This window comes from Arachis hypogaea, chromosome 5, assembly GCF_003086295.3.
Source record: "Arachis hypogaea cultivar Tifrunner chromosome 5, arahy.Tifrunner.gnm2.J5K5, whole genome shotgun sequence".
Lineage (NCBI taxonomy): Eukaryota > Viridiplantae > Streptophyta > Magnoliopsida > Fabales > Fabaceae > Arachis > Arachis hypogaea.
Genome location: NC_092040.1, coordinates 35,283,409 through 35,302,672, shown reverse-complemented (window position 1 = coordinate 35,302,672; position 19,264 = coordinate 35,283,409). Strand labels below are relative to the sequence as shown.

The 19,264-nt window shown below is 33.7% G+C and overlaps 2 protein-coding genes and 1 long non-coding RNA gene across 3 annotated transcripts; 1 reads left to right on the top strand and 2 right to left on the bottom strand.

The window, feature by feature from the left end:
* Nucleotides 1-180: 180 nt before the first annotated feature.
* On the top strand, nucleotides 181-1,707 carry LOC112799649 (uncharacterized). The gene is made up of 2 exons (XM_025841717.3): nucleotides 181-1,234; nucleotides 1,444-1,707. Exons 1-2 carry the CDS (start codon nucleotides 442-444, stop codon nucleotides 1,593-1,595), a joined length of 945 nt encoding a protein of 314 aa, XP_025697502.1. The 5' UTR covers nucleotides 181-441; the 3' UTR covers nucleotides 1,596-1,707.
* Nucleotides 1,708-2,040: 333 nt separating this feature from the next.
* LOC112803437 (uncharacterized) lies at nucleotides 2,041-4,817 on the bottom strand. The gene is made up of 3 exons (XM_025846931.1): nucleotides 4,229-4,817; nucleotides 2,948-3,991; nucleotides 2,041-2,861 (listed from the first exon to the last, which is right to left on the bottom strand). Exons 1-3 carry the CDS (start codon nucleotides 4,815-4,817, stop codon nucleotides 2,041-2,043), a joined length of 2,454 nt encoding a protein of 817 aa, XP_025702716.1.
* Nucleotides 4,818-15,981: 11,164 nt separating this feature from the next.
* On the bottom strand, nucleotides 15,982-19,154 carry LOC112801190 (uncharacterized). Its single transcript, XR_003201786.3, has 3 exons — nucleotides 18,683-19,154; nucleotides 16,371-16,457; nucleotides 15,982-16,285 (listed from the first exon to the last, which is right to left on the bottom strand). It is a non-coding gene; the product is annotated as an uncharacterized lncRNA (long non-coding RNA).
* Nucleotides 19,155-19,264: the final 110 nt, after the last annotated feature.

The window sequence follows — 19,264 nt, the reverse complement described above, 5'->3', positions numbered from 1 at the left end:
AGGTGGCATAACTGGGACCGTCAAAACTATGCCTACCGATATAAAACGCTTGCCCACTACAGGAGGTTGTTGGATGATCTAGAAGAAGGATAGGTATTGTGTAAAATACAAGTACCTTATGTAAATTCTTAAGTGAAGTAATTGTTGTGTAATCATCTTACTAGGAGAATTGTCCAGTTTGTTTGGCAGGCTTATGGCATTGGATACATCGACCCAGACGTAATTCCCTTAGCCATCCGTCATAATTCGGTGGTGTGGAGTGCCACAGTGCCACTTATATCTTTTGAATGCATCGAGTGGCATGCAACTGATAGAGTCAGGAGGCAATTTGGATTGACACAGGGTGTTCCTAGTGAAGTGCAGGATCTAGGTGCATCACATGGGGAAGTTCTAACTGGGCCTAAGAATCAAGATTGGGCCAATACCCACTCGCGTTGGGTGATGCAATGGACCAATCGATATAGTCACATTCTATCTGAAGACTTGGAGCATTTACATTATCCGTTAGAAATTTACATGCATTGGTACCGAGAGGCATATGGTGACCACTTGCAATTGTCGAACCTTGTTTTTGAAGAGAATCCAGAAGGTCCTCCACCACCACCACCACCACCGGCACCAGAACCGGAACCGGAACCGGTGGCCGTACCTCCACCACCACCGCCACCGGAACCGCCACATCAGGGGGTTGAGTATTTTGCACCATATGTTCCTTACACGCATCCGTCTGATTATTACTCAGCGTTAGTCCCGTCACACCAACAGTTTTGGGGTGGTCCACATTTTGAGTATGGAGAGCAACCTTCATTCAGTCAGCTACTTGGTTTCATGGCATCGGGGTCGCACCAGTCACATTCAGGTAATTATATTGACATTCCCACCGACCATCAAGCACATTTGGGTGGTATTACTCCAGCTAGGAGGTCATTGGATTTGGGATGTCGGGGTCGCACTTCATCTGATAATTCTGGTGCCAGAATGTTTGTTGACTCGAGCAGAAGTAATGAAGCGGCGGGAGGGATCATACAAAGTGGAAATCCTAGACGTATTCCGATGACTCTGATTCATGAGAGTCATAGAGAAGTTCATCAGGATGAGGTTGAGGATGAGTCTGAGGATGAGGGTGATGATGAGGATGAGTCTGAGGATGAGGGTGATGATGCTGATGAGTCTGAGGATGAGGGTGGTGATGAGGATGACGATCCTGCTGACGAGGATACAGCACCTAGTGCAGGTAAAACATAATGTTAGTAATGATTTGTATTTATATTTGTATTTGTATTTGTATTTATATTTGTATTTGTATTTGTATTCATATTTGTATTTGTATTTATATTTGTATTCATATTTATATTTGTAGTCATATTTGAACTTGTATTTATATTTATATTTATATTTGTAATCCACAATGAACTTGTATTTGTATATGTTGTGTTTTCATAGGTACGGCCACAAGTGAAAAAGGTAAAGGTTACAACCTTAGAGCTGATCCTCCACGTCGGAGTGCAAATCGGTATACACCATCCGCCTTTAACAGGATTGCAAAGAAGTGCAGAAAGTTATACAAAGATATGAAGTGGGCACCGAGGAAGTGAAGTTGTAACTAGTTAATTATTGAGAATGTTACCTAGGTTCTTACTACTATTTAAGAAATAATGTGTACTATTGACTTATTGAGTATGTTAACTAGGTTATTATTGTTAACTAGGTTGTTATTGTTGACTATGTTAATTTCGTTATTAGTATTTACTTATTGAGTATGTTAACTAGGTTGTTATTGTTGGCTATGTTAATTTCGTTATTAGTATTTGCTTATTGAGTATGTTAAATAGGTTGTTATTGTTGACTATGTTAACTAGTATTTACTTATTGAGTATTTACTTAATGAGTATGTTACGTAGATTGTTATTACTTCTTGCGTATCTTCTATCGTGTATGTTAATCAGGTTTGAAATGAATATAAGCACTGGTTGGTCAATTCAAATGTCAATGTCATACATAAATGAAATCCAAACGAAATGTAAAAAAAGGTAACTACTACTATTCGGTTGGACTTGCACTCGGTCCACCACTTTGACGACATCTACTGCGACTATGGCCCTCGGCACCGCATTGCTTGCATCGCCTCGGGTGACGCAACATATGAGTGTCCATCTCATTCAAGAAGCGGGTCATCTTCGGCCGGCCCTTGGCTACTCGTCTGAGGAACGGGTTTCCAACGAATCTAGGTCCATGATAAGCAGGCCACGTTGCCGGATTTCCCAGTGGTCGAAACCTAGCCCTGTATACTCTTCGAATTTGGTCCATCTTGTAAACGTCATTAACGTACACTTTCCAATCCAACCTCTGATTTGCACAACACGCAAACACGTGCCTACACGGAATTCGGTCAACCTGGAATTCACCACAGTCACACCGATAGTGGTGCAGGTCAACTGCATACTCAACCCCACTAGGCATCTCGCGTACTTCGAAGACTTCATTTTCTCTATCAAAACAGCTAACCTGTATGTTACCTGATGCTCGTTGATTTGCATTCAGCTTGGTTGTCACCATCTCAGAGAATACAAGTCCAGCACTGATTCGGGCTTCAGCCTCAGCTCTTTTCCTAGTGAACAACTCATTCAGCCTGTAAAATGTCGCCTTAACAAGTGCAGTTACTGGGAGATTGCGTGCACCCTTTAAGACGGAGTTGATACATTCCACAAGATTGGTGGTCATATGACCCCATCGGTAACCACCATCAAATGCCAAAGCATACTGCTCACGAGGGATCCGATCAAGCCAATTGGTGTAAGCCTCACCCCGTTCCTTTAATCGTTCATAGCGCATCTGGTACTCCCTGGTCGTCCTTGAGTATCCTATGAAAAACATTCAGTCAACTATGAACACCAGTCTATTTGATCGTGCTTACAATAAATTAAAAGTTCATTGTATACAAACTTACCAATGTTGACGATAAGCTTCTGCAGGTAAGGTGCTTTGAACTTCCTCAAGAAGTTGGACTCAATATGCCTGATACAAAACATATGGAAAGCTCTTGGAGGAGACCACGCCCCATTACTTCGTTCAATAGCTGACCTAATCGAATCGTGTCGATCGGAGATTAGTCCGACACCATCACGGGTCACCACATGTTGACGCAGGTTGCTCAGAAAAAAGTGCCATGCATCAGAAGTCTCTCCCTCCACTATGGCAAATGCAATAGGCACGATGTTGTTATTACCATCTTGTGACACTGCAACCAATAAACAACCCTTGTATTTTCCATACAAATGAGTCTCGTCCACCTGCACCACTGGCTTGCAGTGTCTGAAGGCCCTTATACAGGGGTAATAACTCCAGAAGACTCTATGTAGAACACGTATATCAGGAACCAAATCATCCCCCTGGTAAGCTGGCATTGTTTCAAAGTGAACCACTGCTGATGGCTCTTTGTGGCACATAGCCTCAAACCATATCGGCAAAGCTTCATACGATGCTTCCCAACTTCCAAAAATTGATTCGACCGCCTGCTGCTTTGCTAACCAAGCCTTGCGATAACTGATGGTGTAGTTAAACTTTGACTGGATATCAGCAATTACTGATTTCACCTTTATAGACGGGTCAACCTCTACCAACGGCTTTATTGCTTCTGCAACTGTCTTGGAATCCAGCTTCGAATGGTCTTGAGAAATAGTAGACCTGGTACAAGTATGACTTCCATTGTACCTCCTTATCTCCCAACAGTACTTCTTCTGCATTTTGGTTACCCTGATCAACCAGTCACAACCATTCCCATATTCTATACATTTGGCATAGAATGTCGTCGATTCCGACTCATATACCCGATAGTCCACACCTCTCCGGATGGTATAATCTTTCATTGCCTTGATTACTGCCTCCCTTGAGCTGAATTCCATCCCCACTGTGAACTCACCATCCACCACAACAGGAGGGGTTACATACATCAAAAGTAATAAATGCTTCATTATGTACTCAGTAAGAAGTCCTTCATTACAACTCAATTAATAAACATACTTTACTAGGTAAGATCGTTATAGTCTTATTTTTCGCTATTCCATCTACATAAACAACAATTAAATATCATTCACAACAAATAACTATTAATTAATAAAAAAATCAAACGCTATGCTCACAAATGCCTGGTCACATATCACATACATTACTCATCTGACTTATCGATCTTCTACTTCAGAGATTCACGTAGCTAGCTAGGTTTATGCACCTGGATTCATATATTGCGGAAACTCCGGTGCGTGCATAGCCCCCAAATCCAACGACCGCATGAAAGAAGGCTCTTGAAACGGATGCGGGTTTGCTAGTGCATTTGCAACTTCCGCCACATCTGCGTTCATGGCGCCAACAGCTGCTTCTTCGTCCTCACCTGGACCGACGATCTCATAGTTACTTTCAAATTCATCTTCACTTTCACTATTATAATCTTCCAACTCAATGTTACGGTCCGCTTCAGATTGCTCAAACTCAATATATAACTCGATGCACGATATTCGGTGGCGATTTTCCATGTACATTGAAAACATTTCCTGCATACTCGCTTCGTCCATCACATACTTGGTCTGAAATTGAACAAACCCGCCAAACACAGGTAAAGGGTACCTGTACAAAATACACGATATTCTCCTACATCTTTGCGTGCCTATGTTCTCACAAATCACACCTTTCAACTCCTCAAATGACAATGTGAACGGAATAACAACATCTAATGGATTTTCACACACAAATTGAACTCCCTCATATGTTTGTAATAAGATCTGTCCGTAGTAATAAATCTTCAATACAACTCTATCATCCATAACACTATCTATTCTCAGCCTCACAGAAATTTTTTTTATAAAAATGAAAGAGAAGAATCAGAGAAGAGAAGAGAAGAGAGGAGAAGAAGATGAACATTAGCGGACGAGGAAGAAATGTGGCTTCTGTGATACCACCATCCGCTTTTTGTGTTGACTAAGGGCAAATCGGAGGAACCGACCGCTGCACACCCAAATCGGTGGGTCCGATTGGTGAACCCCGGATTAAAATAAAATTAGACCACCCACAAATCGGTGGCACCGATTTCATACCCAACAGCCTCCCCTTCCACAAATCGGTCCCACCGATTTCCCCTCTCACTCACACAAATCGGTGGTACATTTCTCCTACTTCAAATCGGTGCCACCGATTTCTTCCCCCAAAATTCCAAAAACGCAACGCCGTCATAACAGTGTAAATCACCCATAATCATCATATTCCAGCATAACTCACACCCCAATATCATATCTAAAAAAATCTGCCTTATATTTTTCTTTTTTTTTATTAAATAAAATAGTGGTTACTATTATAAAATTAATAATTATAGAATTTTTAAACACTTTTTTTTCATTTTTTATTTTATTCTTCTTTTAGTTATTAACTTTATTTGTTTTATTTTACAATTTCGTATATATGCTCAAATTATGTGACTTATTTTTTAAAATAAAGATGATTTTATTGACAAATATTATTTTGAACAATTTTATTGAAGTTAAAAATAAAAAAATAGTAAACAAATTATATTAAAATTTGACTATTTTTTATTTATATTTTATTTTTTAATTATTATTTTTTTGTTAATTTTAATGAATTTTATTTATAAAAAAAAGAAAAAAGAGTCAAGCGGGCTAACTCGCCAACCCGCCAATCCGCCATAAAGCGGAACAGGCTAGCATTTTGAACCCATTTTAGTTGGCGGGACGGGCCGGTCCGCCCCGTTGATGAGGCAGGCCTAGGCGGGACGGGGCGGATTGGGGCGGGCCAGCCCGCTTTGCCACCCCTAGTAATTGAGTAGAAGAGAAGACTCGTTTCTCTTTAAAACGGTAGAAATTTTTATTTTCGGAAGCTGTTTTCCATACTCAAGAAAAATAAAAACCTGAGTTAGATGTTTTTAAGAGAAATACTCAAAAGCCAGCAGAATTTATTGTTTTGGCTAGCACTTTAGCTGTAATCTAACAATATACTTTTAATCCACACTTTAAACATTGATGACTGAGTGCGGGCTAAAAAAAATCTATTGGCTTTCTATCATTTCTCAAATCAAATTATAAAACTATTATAATAGCTATTATAATTTGATTTTTAGTGAGAAAGCACTATATCAACGCTCAATCATATACTGAGAAACTATTTGTAACTTTTGAGTTTTGATTCTTAATGTAACCTTAGAAACAATTCAGCAATCATATATGAAGTATGATAGACTAATTAAAATGAAACTTTTTACGTAGATATGTTGTGCTATTCGAAAACATATATTCAGGGACAGAAGGTGTCTCAGTTTACAGTTTTGGAGTCATCCAAATCGAATTGGAATTTAGTTTTTTAGGAATAATTTCTTTGCTTCTGTTGAATCTGTATTTAGAATGTATCATGCTCTAATTGCTATCCAGAGAGGTCAATAACCTCATGCAATAACTCCCATGAAGGATATTGTTTGGAGTGGCACAAACGTGGAAGTCAGAAACAAAACTAAATTGGCTGATTTTTTTGGTTATGGAAGACCTGAGTGTGTTGTGCCGGGTTATACGTGATGGAGGAGCTAGACCAGTATGTGAGACAGATTTTTTGCTCATAGTTGGTGATAAGAAATCGGACCAAACGATTTTTTTTTTAAATTTCTTTGAGCAAATTGGAGGGTCCGTTTTGCTTGGAGAGAAGATCTGATGATGACATAAAAGAGATCAGACCCTGCAAGTTGTCCATGAAAAAAATTATTTTTTATTTTCCCTAAAGGAAATCGCATGGTCTATTTTCATTGTTAATGAATATTTCGAATTAGGTGGAGCAACTCGCTGGGTCCGAGTTGTGGAGGAATACAAATTTTTTATTTTTCCATAAATAAAATCGGATGGTCCGTTTTCATTATTATATAGTTTTTTTAATTAGGTTACACTACTCGCTTAGTCCGATTTGTGTGTGCAAGGTGTGTAAATCTCAATCCGCCGACCAGATCTAACATTCTGCATCTTCTTCGAATTCTCTTCTTCTTCCTCATGGTCTGCTGTTGAGCTGGTTGGCTTGGATAAAAAAAAATTGATAGTGAAGTATTTGTGTCTATTTAACTGAGTGAGAAGAATGGATGATAGAGTCCTTTTGAAAGTGTATTATTTTGGACAGATTTTGTTGCAGACGCCTGAAGGAGTAAAATTTGTTTGTGAAAATCCGTTAGATGTTGTTATTCCCTTCACAATTTCATTTGAAGAGCTTAAAGGTGTGATTTGTGAGAAGATAGATTCGGAGATGTCAAGAAAAATATCATGTATTTTATACAGATATCCTATATCAGTATTTAGTGGATTCGTTCAATTTCAGACAAAATATATAACGGACGAAGCGAGCATGCAAGAGATGTTTTCAATGTATATTGAAAGTCGTGCTCAAATCTCGTTCATCGAGTTGTACATTGAATTCGAACAATTTGAGGCCGACCGAAATATTTTACGGGAAAACTACAATAGTGACAGTGAAAAAGAGTTCGAAAGCAATTACGAAGTTGTTGGTCCAGAAGGAGATAAAGATCAAGGCGACGGCAGTGTGGCTCCAAATCTTACAGACGTTGCAAATGCACTCGTGAACGAAGTGCCATTTGAGGAGCCATCTTTCATGCGAGTTTTAGATTTGGAAGCCATGCATGCTCCGGAGTTTCCAGACTATATGAGTGCAGGTACTCGTTTAGCATTTGTAAAAGAATTTATTTAGATAAGTTTAAGATAAAAATAATTTGAGTTAATTAGTATTTAGAGTCCAATATTCATTTAGTTATTTAGTTAATTAGGATTTATTAATAAGTATTTATTAGAGTATTTATGAAGTTATTTAGGCCATTGGTATTTATTTTTAGTTATTTAGTTAATTTGTATTTATTTAGTTACTTGGTTAATTAGAGTTTATTTATTAATGAGTATTTATATAGTATTTATGAAGTTATTTAAGCGATTAGTATTTATTTTCAGTTATTTAGTTAATTTGTATTTATTTAGCTGATTAGAGTTTATTAATGAGCATTTGTTATAGTATTTATTTTTAGTTGTTTAGGTGATTACTATTTATTTTTATTTTTAGTTATTTAGTTAATTTGTATTTATTTAGCATTTTAGTTAATTAGGGTTTATTACTGAGTGTTTATTATAGTATTTATGAAGTTATTTGGAAGATTAGTATTTATTTTTAGGTATTATTCAATTTGTATTAATAAACAGTATGTATTAATGTGTTTGATTTTTATTTAATTGAGATTTAGATAATAACGTAATGTAAATCTTATTTATATCATTATTAATGTTGTGAGTACTGATTTAATATTTAATTTTGGTCATTAAACAATCGTGTATTAAATATTTATGGTATGGCTGTCTTCCTGGCAGAAGTTCCTTTTGTCGCAGATGGTGAATTCGTCGTGGGGATGGAATTCAGTTCTAGGAAAACTGTTATTAAGGCAATGAAGGAGTATATCCTCCGAAGATCTGTAGACTACCGTGTGTATGAGTCGGAGCCGTTGACATTTTATGCAAAGTGTACACAGTACGGGTCAGGGTGTGATTGGCTTATCAGAGTTAGCATGATCAGCAGAAAGCACTGTTAGGTTATTAGGAGGTACAATGGCAGTCACACTTGTACCAGAGCAACTATTTCTCAGAATCATTCGAAACTGGATTCAAATACAATTACAGAAGCTATAAAGCCGTTGATTGAGGCTGACCCCTCTTTAAAGGTAAAATCAGTTATTGCAAAAGTGCAGTCGAAGTTCAACTACACCGTCAGCTATCGGAAAGTATGGTTGGCTAAGCAAAAGTCAGTTGAGAAGTGTTAACGACCCATCGATACGGTAGACGAATCTATGGCCAACACAGTAGAAGTGTTAGCGGCCCATTGATTTCCTTACAGTTAAACCGTGATGCCCTGCATAAACTCCTGTATAGGTGTGCTAGACATGCTGATCTCCAACTGTACTGTCCAATACTAGCAAAATCACTGAGTAGAGGTAGAAACTTCCAGTGGACAGATGCCCCAGACTTGTCTCCAAATAAGATGGTACCAATCAACAACATGATGTGGCACTTAACGTAGACCTATATACTGTTCTCATCTGTCAACTGTATCTGTTCTTTTAAATCCCGTAGCCACGTAAGTTTTATGCCGCTTCCTCGACAATCCGACTTTCTCGGTGCGACCCCAAATTGGTGCAGACACTCCGCCTCTAAGGTTTGAAAACTACTCAAAGTCATCCCTGTCACTGGAAGACCGTCGGTCGGAAGACCGAAGATCATAGCCACGTCTTCCAGTGTCACGGCACATTCATCAAGCGAAAGGTAAAAGGTATGTGTGTTCGAGTGCCACCGTTCCACTAAAGCATTTACCAGTGCTTTCTGACATTGAACAACTCCAATCTGGACGACATGGTAAAAACCAGTGGATCGTAAATGCTCCTCCACCCTCTCACTATACCGATCCGGAGGAATAGGGTGATCACATGTCAACATCTGTAAACCCTGCAAAAGCATAGCAAAATTACGACTCAAATTACACAACTATCATACATAATGTAAAAAAATCTACTTAAAACATAATTTTACTGATAATACTAAAACCTACCCTAAAATAACATATTTCTGTCAACATTATTCCAAAAAAATTAATCCAAAAGAATTATAGAACGAAATTATAACGGTTAACAAATTAATTATTATTATTAAAATTATTATACAAAATTATAAACAAGTCATTTTTATTACTAATCTATTATATTAAAAAAAATTTCCACAACAATTAATTACATTTAAACACACATATTCCTAACTAATATTTAAACATATAACCCTAAATTTTTAAAATTAATTATAACAGGTAACTACTACTTAACTCTAATTTATAATATTATTACAAAAATTTATAAACAAGTCATTTTTAATACTAATCTATTATATTGGAAAAGATTTGTAAGCAAGAATTAATTATACTTAAACATAAGATTTGTAAGAAAGAATTATTATACTTAAACATACTTATCTGAGTATCATTTAAATATGTATTCCTAAATTTTTAAAATTAATTACAATAGTTAACTAATTAACTATAATTTCTACTATTATTACAAAAAAATCTCAAAAATTATTTTTTATTTCTAATCTATTATATTTACAAAAAAAAAAAATCAGCCACAAGAATAACTATTTTTAAACATATATATTTTTAACTATTATTTAAACATATATTCCTAAATTTCTACAATTAACTATAACTACTTAATTATAACTTCTAATATTACTCCAAAAATTTTTTAAAACGTCTGTTTTATTTATAACATATTATATTATAAACCATTTTAAACAAGAATCAACTACATTTATACCTTTCTTAAATATTTATTTCTAAATTTATATCAATAAAATTATGAACTCAGTCATTCTCAGTTCAAGTTCTAACAACAATAAAGTTAACTAAATTTCAAAAATAATAATCAGAACTCTAAAATATAAAAAAATTTTAACACATAAACTTATATAATCAGAATAGTTGAGATATTTTACAATGTGAAGTTCCGGACGATCAACATTTCTGAATTTTGATTTCCTGAACATTTTCAAAATTTTCTCCTTAGCCCACAGATGAAGCAGCAAGCTTTCAGGTTTCAGGGAGGAAGAAGATGGCTACTAACTCGCTGGGTGGGGAAGGAAGGGGAAAGCGAGGATACGAAGTGTAGTTGTGGGGTTAAAGGGGACACCGTCGCTGGGAAGCCATAGGCGTGCAACACGTGGACTTGGATTCCACAACTCGAACGGTCCGTGTTGTGTACGGTACTCGCACGATCTGATTTTCTTTGACATCTCGCTCGGTCCGATTTCTAGATGCACTGACACTATATGCATGTAAAACTCTCCTCCTCTCTATAACGCCGTCCAACTCAAACTCCCTTTCCATAATAAAATTAATTTCGGAACTAAATTGGTAAGATCATTTTTCAAACACGATATGGAAGAACTCCTTTGTGGACATAGCCAAAATCATCTTGATCAAGAAAATTTGGGCCAAAGAACCCATTTGTTGCCATTGCTAACTCATCATATATAAAAGTATTCTAAGACAGATAACAAATGTTGATATAAATGTATTTTTACAAAATTAATTACGATTAAAATTAGATTGATGTTCATATGATTTGTGTTTGGATATTTTTTTATTGGACACTGAGAAAACAAATACTATACTTTTACTATACTTCTAACAAATCTAAGCCTACGCATATAAAGTGCTCAAATTTTACTATACTTTTAACGTTGAAGCTTTGTGTGTAGGTGACAACTTTGAAATTATATTTTGTTCATGTATAAGAATATCCCAAATTACAAAAATCGTTCGCCTTGGATCAAAGTTTACGATGATTAGTTATAAGTTATAACATATTAATGCATAACAATTAACAAGGTTGTCTAATTCATTCTTTTAAAACAAAATTTTCAAAAATATCATTGAAATGGATTTTAGCAGCCACACTTTTTCTTTTTTTGTCAATATTTCGTTTAGTCTAAACAACATTTAATCAAATGATTTCTTTCTTGTATACCCATTTTATTTAACATGGTACAAATTGTAAAGGTGTTCCTAGTGCAGTTTTGATCAATTTTAAAAGAAAAATTAATTTGATCAAAATTTATAATTTGTTGTTTTTGGCTTTTGATTAGATTGATTTTATTTTTAAATTGAATTTATCCTAAATCAAACTATTACGTTTTTTAATTGGATCGGTTTATTCGACTTTTAAAAAATAGAATTTAAGATTTTATTTTTAAAAGAAATAGAATGTACTTTAGGTTGGTAAAATCAATAAACATCATTTTATTCACAAAATACTCACTAAATAATAATAACTCATTAATAAAATAAAAATATATAACAAATTAAATATATTATAAGTAAAATTTTTAAATTTAATAATTAAAAAATAATAAAATCTTACAATATATAATCTTTTATAAGAAAATCACAATGAAAAAATAGGCTTAATGTATTAAGTTCATAAAAAGAAAGTTATGTATAAAATCATACGTGTGTGCTTATCTCTAGAGAAATATTATGAGCCAATATTTTGGATCGATGCTTTATTTTTATATTACTAAGATTTTAGAACGAGTACTTAGCATTTAGAGTGTTAGTCAAGTATTAAGAAAAAAAATGATAAATTTTATGGGTCATTATAGTGTAGAGATTTAAATTCATACAGATATACAGATATTTTTTTTCTGTTTATCTTATGTTGACACGTATAAAGAACTAAATTGGTACAAAAATAGAGGTGGGGCAAGCACATTACACGTGCTTTTGGTGTGTGACTTCAGGGAACAAGATCTGACACTGGTCAATTCTCCTGGTTTGGTTTAGCCGAGCCGTCTAATTCCAAAGGAGAAGGGTGGATGAAAGTGGGCTCCGTTATTATGTTGGTGTTAATATTGGATTGGTTTTTTTTTTTTGTAAATCTAATGCTAAAATTTTTTTTTATAGGAGAACAGAATTAAACTAAACAATGTGATAAATTTATTAATTATAGGGATCACAGTTTTAATTGCTTTTTAAATAATTTTTTAGATAACTCAGATAATAATAAATAAGTTTTATTTTATAATTAGGTCTAACATAACTTATATAATACTTCAAATAAAAAATTATATCATAAAATATTTTATACTATAGCATAATGATATAATATACACTCATCTCCTTTTTAACTTTTAAAAAATCTCATATTTAATCATTTAATTTTGTTGTGTTAACCAACATTAACTTTACCTATTTTTTAAGAAAAAATAAGTTATGTTTTACAAAAATATCTTTTAGTAAATTTTTTTTAATTAAATTTTGTCTACCAAAATATCTTTTAATAATTTATTTTTTTACTGATTAATTGTACTTTTACCAAAATATTTTTTAAAAAATTTTTTAATGATTAATTTTTTTTCTTAAGATACCCTTCAATAACTTTTTAAATTATTAAGGAACTTGCTTTGTAAATATGCGAAGGAATGAGATATTAATTTTTTAAATTTGAGATTTATCTATTTTGATTTGTTTTTAAATTTTGATAAAGTTATTAATAATTTTTAATAGTTTAATGAATTAAATTATTTATTAATATTAATTATTATACATATTAACAGTGGTAAGATTTTTTTAATTTAATATTAAATAATGCACATTAATATCAAAAAATTAATAGTAAAGGTTAAAAGTAATTGTTAATGAAAATTTTGGAAAAATCATAATTTAATAATTAAAAAATTATTAACTATTAAAAAATATTTTGGTAAAAATACAATTTAATGAACAAAAAAATAATTTGTTAAAAGGTATTTTGATAAACAAAATTTAATCAAAAAAATAAAATTTTTGCTAAAGATTTTTTTTGTAAAAAAATCATTTTTTTATTGAGAAAGTTAGTGAAGTTAAATATATTAAACACATTAAACACTAAACACATTAAAATTCAAACATGTTGAACACCAAACACATTAAAAACTAAATGAAAAAGTATGAGGAATCTATAATGCATACAATGGGGTTTAATTGAAATTAAAAATAAATCATGGGTTATTAATTAATTTTGTATTATTTTTAATTTGAAATCTGAAATTAATAGAATTACTCTTAATTATAGAAACAAATCAAATAATTAGGTTAGAACGAGAATCTCTCTCCCCGCGTCATCTCCTCCTTGATCAAGCGGCTGCCCCATATGTATCTTTCCAGCTCCCAGAGCAGTCCACTGCCCAGCACTGCGTCCCGTTGATCGGCTTCCTCCTTTGTCTACCATCGAACAGTCCACCGCTAATAACAACTAACCAACCAGCGCCGCCCTCTCCTCCGCACAGAACGCAGCCGATTTTGACTCCTTCAGAATGGCAAAATCGCAAGAAGAACGTGTTTCAAGCGAGGGTCCTCTTTTATGCACATCACCTTGCCGAAATTCATTAATGGAGGTCGATATAGTTGAACCGTTAGTTTGTGTAGCCTCTGACGTTTCAGAAAATTTACCAGACGAACTAGAAAATTTAGCCGGCGATGTCGCAGGCCACAATCACAAGTCGAACAAGGTGAGCAATTAGAATCTTCAAATTCTGCCATGGATGTTTATTTTGCGTGTAATTTTTATGTTTAGTCACAATGTAAATGAGTTCTTTAATTGTATGTTTATTGAAACATGCAAGTGTAATCGATGAGTTGAGATGCAAATAAATTTATATTTGTTTTATATTTAATGGTATCATTACATGTATTAAGGATTAGATGAAATTAATTAATTATTTCATGTTTATATGATTATATCCAGGAAGTATATTTTCGTATGTGTTTTTCTATATGAATGTATGTTGTCTTCATGTTAAATGGTATCTTTATTTGCTAATCATCCTATCTGGGACTTATGTGCTTATATGGATGATGGGATATCATAATTTAATTTTTGTATGCTTATATGAATTCATTTTTATCTATGGTGTGCGTATATTATCCCTACATGATGATCATGCAAGTATATAAAATAGATAACCATAGGGTGATACAGTGGCTGAATTTGTTTACTGAATTGAAGTGAATGCTACTTGTATTTGCAACATGCTAACCATGGAATGCTTATATGAGTGTTGTAATCATGTAATGGTATGGTTATATGCTCATTGTATATTTTTTAGTTATATGCTCATATGCTTCCTGCATGTTATTTTAATTTTTTTCATACTTATGGGATTATATGGTTATTTGTATCCTACATTTGCATAGATTAACCAATTATGAAGTTATTTGAGTGGTTTATAATGAATGATGTGCTTATGTTTTTCCTACATCCGAAGAAAAGAGTGTGTGTATGTAAATATACATGAAAATAATTTTGTTCATGGAGTGAAAAAAGAAGCCACTAATGGGTAATTAAAGTCCTTAAATAATAGCCAAAATGGAGTAAATAATTCTTCACGATTTTCATTGAATGAAAAAAAACAAATAAAGGGTGAAAATTAATTAAATAATACATGAAATGAAAAAATAATTCTCTTAGCTGTATTTGTAGCTGTTGATGTGTTTTCGGTGATTGTTTTAGAGATTTTATTGAAATGAGTTTTGATAAGGATCTTCCTCCTTTTGGTTATTCTGTTTGTTTTGAAATTTTAGGCCACGCAGTTGTCGGATGTTACAGATGTTGAAAGTGAAGAGAAGGAGCTTGGTGATGACGTATTGTAGTCTAGCTTACTTTTGTGTAGTCATAATGTTCATGTTTGATTTGATAACTAATGGTAATTAATTTTTCGTTCGGATTAATATAAAATACAGTTACCAGATCATGGACAAGGTTGTGATAGTGTATATTTTCTCATCTCTATGTTTAAAGGATTCATGTTAGTTTCAAGGTTCTAAGGCAGCTGTTGCAAAGGTCCACGTGTTATTAATTGCAAGAACAATTTTTTCATTTGTTAGAATGAACCATTTTACTATTATATTTCGTGCAGACTTAATGCATAACGTGTATATTTGATGGTTATTTTGTAATTTACGAGATAGTTTAATAAAGTTGTACCTGATTTATACATGCTTTACTATATAGTTTTTCTACATGCCATTGTGTTAGAAGCGAGAGAATTTTATTTTATTTCTTTTCCTTTAAGTTATTACGTATTTTTAATGAACTAAAGTGGATGTTCATTTCCATACGTTATCAGATGTTCATTTTTACTCTAAGTAAGGATGGTTAGCCATTATTATTCGTGTGTGTAGCACTTGGTTGTTATGTTTTGATTTAGACCTGTTTAAATGGGATGTTCATTATTGTATGGTATAGGATGTTCAGTTTAACTATATTGGTGGATGGTTAGTGGTCACCTATTTCAACATGCACAAATATGACAACTTTACTAGAAAACCTTGATAAATCCCGGATTCTAACATATAAAAAGACATAGATAGTTTTTAGGTAACATAACCAATAACTCATTGTACTGTAGAAAAACAAAATATGTCTTAGAATCAAGTCTTTCTAATGTGACAAAAACAAATCCTTAAGCATGTCAGCAGTAAGTAAACTCAGTATAATCTGATAGTTCAATTCATTGTAACTAATCCTAAGTAAGCAACTTCTTCATCCCTTTGCACATTGCCCCCTTCGGTAATTCCTCCACATGTTCAATCAATGACCGTGTGCTAGATGCAGTGTATGGTGAACTAACGTCCTTCTTCTTGTGCAAGGTGAGCAACGCGTCTCGACTAGTTTCTGTTGAGCAAAACAAATATGTATCAGCAGAAGGTGGTAAATAATACCCAGATATTTTCATTTACTCATGTAAACAATGGCGTACCTTTTTACCCATCTGGTATTATCTTTGACCGGTTTAGAGATAGGTTTGTCTTCTGCGTAGTTTGTTGTTGTTGCTGTTTTTAACTAGCTGCATTATTGCAAGTACTAATTACTTAAAAAAAAGAAATAAAATAAAATCCGCTCACTTCTAACACCCGGCTCTCATTCTACCCTCAATTCCATTAACAATCCAAGATGGTCTCAAAATCAATTCTAGGGCAGTTAACAATAAAAAATGGTCTGATAGCATATATAGTGACATAAAGAATTCAAAACAACCACTCAATTATTTTATGGACTAATTGATATTAAAAATTCAACATGTTTTATAAGAATAAAGGTCCACAATCGATAGAATTCCATCAGAAAAAATTCTACCAAAATCGCCATGTAATAAGATCACACATGAATGTTTATCCAAAGTGAGTATGAAAGTGAGCCATATTAATTTTATTTAATGTTAATAGTGTAAGAAAATTAAAATGTTGTAAATGACATTCAAATTGCTAAAAACAAGCCAACGAAAAAATTCTGAAATTCTATAATGTTAATTTTGTTATGAATATTTTTTAGCAGTATTAGTAGAATTTATGGATACAAATAATTGTTTCTTCTGAAAAAAAGAGAAACAGACACAAATCTTGAAAATAATGTGCAAGCCCTATACATATGTTCTAATAAACAGGACCAATAAAGATGAAAAACTAAATAAACTAAATAGATAAGAGCTCCAACAGACAAAATGATCATAGGAAAAAAATAGATAATATGAAGAAGCAACTATGCACTAAACATATACACCATAGAATTATTAATAGTCAATCACAGGATCAAATAATGACTCTCAAGAAGTGATAGTACTAGTATATAGTGCTGGTGATGAATCATGAACAACAAAAATCTATGAGCTGATATATGATTCCCTAACTCCGAATATATATATATATCCACACTAAATAATGATTCTCTATTGTTGGATTCTCTAGATATAAGACTAGTATATGGCACACCATTTTATTTATTTAGAAACTACAGATAAAATGATACAGATCAGCTAGATAAAAAACAAAGAGGGCAAAATAATCAAAGTGGGTTAAGTCTAATAAATTGGAATCAAATTTTTGAAAGCCTGGAGATGAAGCTAAAACATAACAGCTCCAAAATACTGCTCTAATTCAGATCACATGTTAAAAAGATTGGTATAACTAGAGATATAATTATTCTAATTGAAATGAACTGTAATGGTTTTTCAGTAATAAATTTATAACTAGGAAGAATGAGTGCATCAATTATTATACAAATCTCTGCGTTAACCACTACTGGTCATATCAGTGAGATACATGAAAATAGTTGCAAGATGGTGTCCACCTCGAACTATATTAACTTTGTCAGGGAAGTAGCATAATGTGGATCATATTTCTGCCCATGCTTATACCTCAATACTCGAATGTCTTTTCCATTTCCTAAAAATTAATAACAATATTACAAAAAACTAATCAATACTTAACTGTTGTAGTATAACAATGTCCTCTAATGAAATCATTTAAACAAAAATAAATGAAAAAATTAAAAATACTGCTTTAGTTAACTGCTCCAAAATACTACTCCTTGTAACAATAATAATCACTCCATCCGAAAAACAATAACACTCACTAATCTGCAAGGAAACACAAACTTAAAAATAAAAAAACACCCCAATTTAATCAATTAACACAAAACTAACTAATCTATGAACACCATTACCAAAAAAATATAGTAGATACAATTTGTATTCTTCATCGCAAATATCTTTTATCCTAAATGCAATTTTGCCGTCCGGATTTAAAAATCATTACGTTCCAGCCCTGATATGAAGTTAATTTTAAATTTATTACAAATCAATAGCAACTAGTTCATGTAACTATTTGGCTGCAGTGGCAAGAGCAACATAGCAGGAATTAGAAATTGTTCAAACTTGAGAAAATTCGCAAAACTAACTATCCAATATCCTACTAAAGTAATCATCCAAAAAATATCAACCAATTTTCAATGATGGTCAGTCATTATACGTCACGTTGCATGCACATGGTCCACACGGAAATAGACAAAAAAATTTTAAACTTAACTCATATATAAACACGATCCCAAACTTTTTCGATCTTTCCCGCGCTAAAATAAAATCATGAAGAACTTCAACAACCTAAACTAACTACAAAAATGGCTCCTGCTGCTATTTCACCATGGCTAATCGCGCATTTCATCAACAAAATCTATCTACAATCAAACATGCAAACGCGATTACCAATCAAAAACTGAACAACCTCACCCACTTACCTTGGATGGTTATGATTCTTCCAGTCAAGATGTTCGTTGTCTTCCCGGTAAACCGTTGACTAGCAGGCGGCTATTCCTTCAAGGTCGGCTGCTTCTATGCTCAGAGACAACGGGGCCCACTTGCAGAATACTCGGAAGATGTTCAGTTCGGCAGTGAGATCTCCCTGGCGGCAGTTCTGATCGGCGGCTTCTCGTCCGGTGGCTAGGTTGCAGCGAATGCCGGATGTTCAGCGACGGCGCCGTGCTTGAAGGCAATGAACAGGTCGCTTGCGTTCACCTATGACCTTCCTTGGTTGCAGGTTGCGGGGCTGAGGGTTCTAGCGCTCTCACGGGTCTCTGCAAGGAATTGGGAGGGTTTGAATAGGAGGAGGAGAAACGGAGAAACAAAAGGGATTGGGGATTTGGGGAAACAAACAGCGAAACAAAAGGGATTGGAGATTTGGGAAAAAATTGTAAATAGTAAAAATATGGTGATGTGTTCAAGTAAACAACCATAATAGGATTAGGGTTAATTTTCTGCTTTAATTTTAATTTGGGCCTAATAAAGAGCCCATTGTAGCTATTGTATACATATTTCATTGT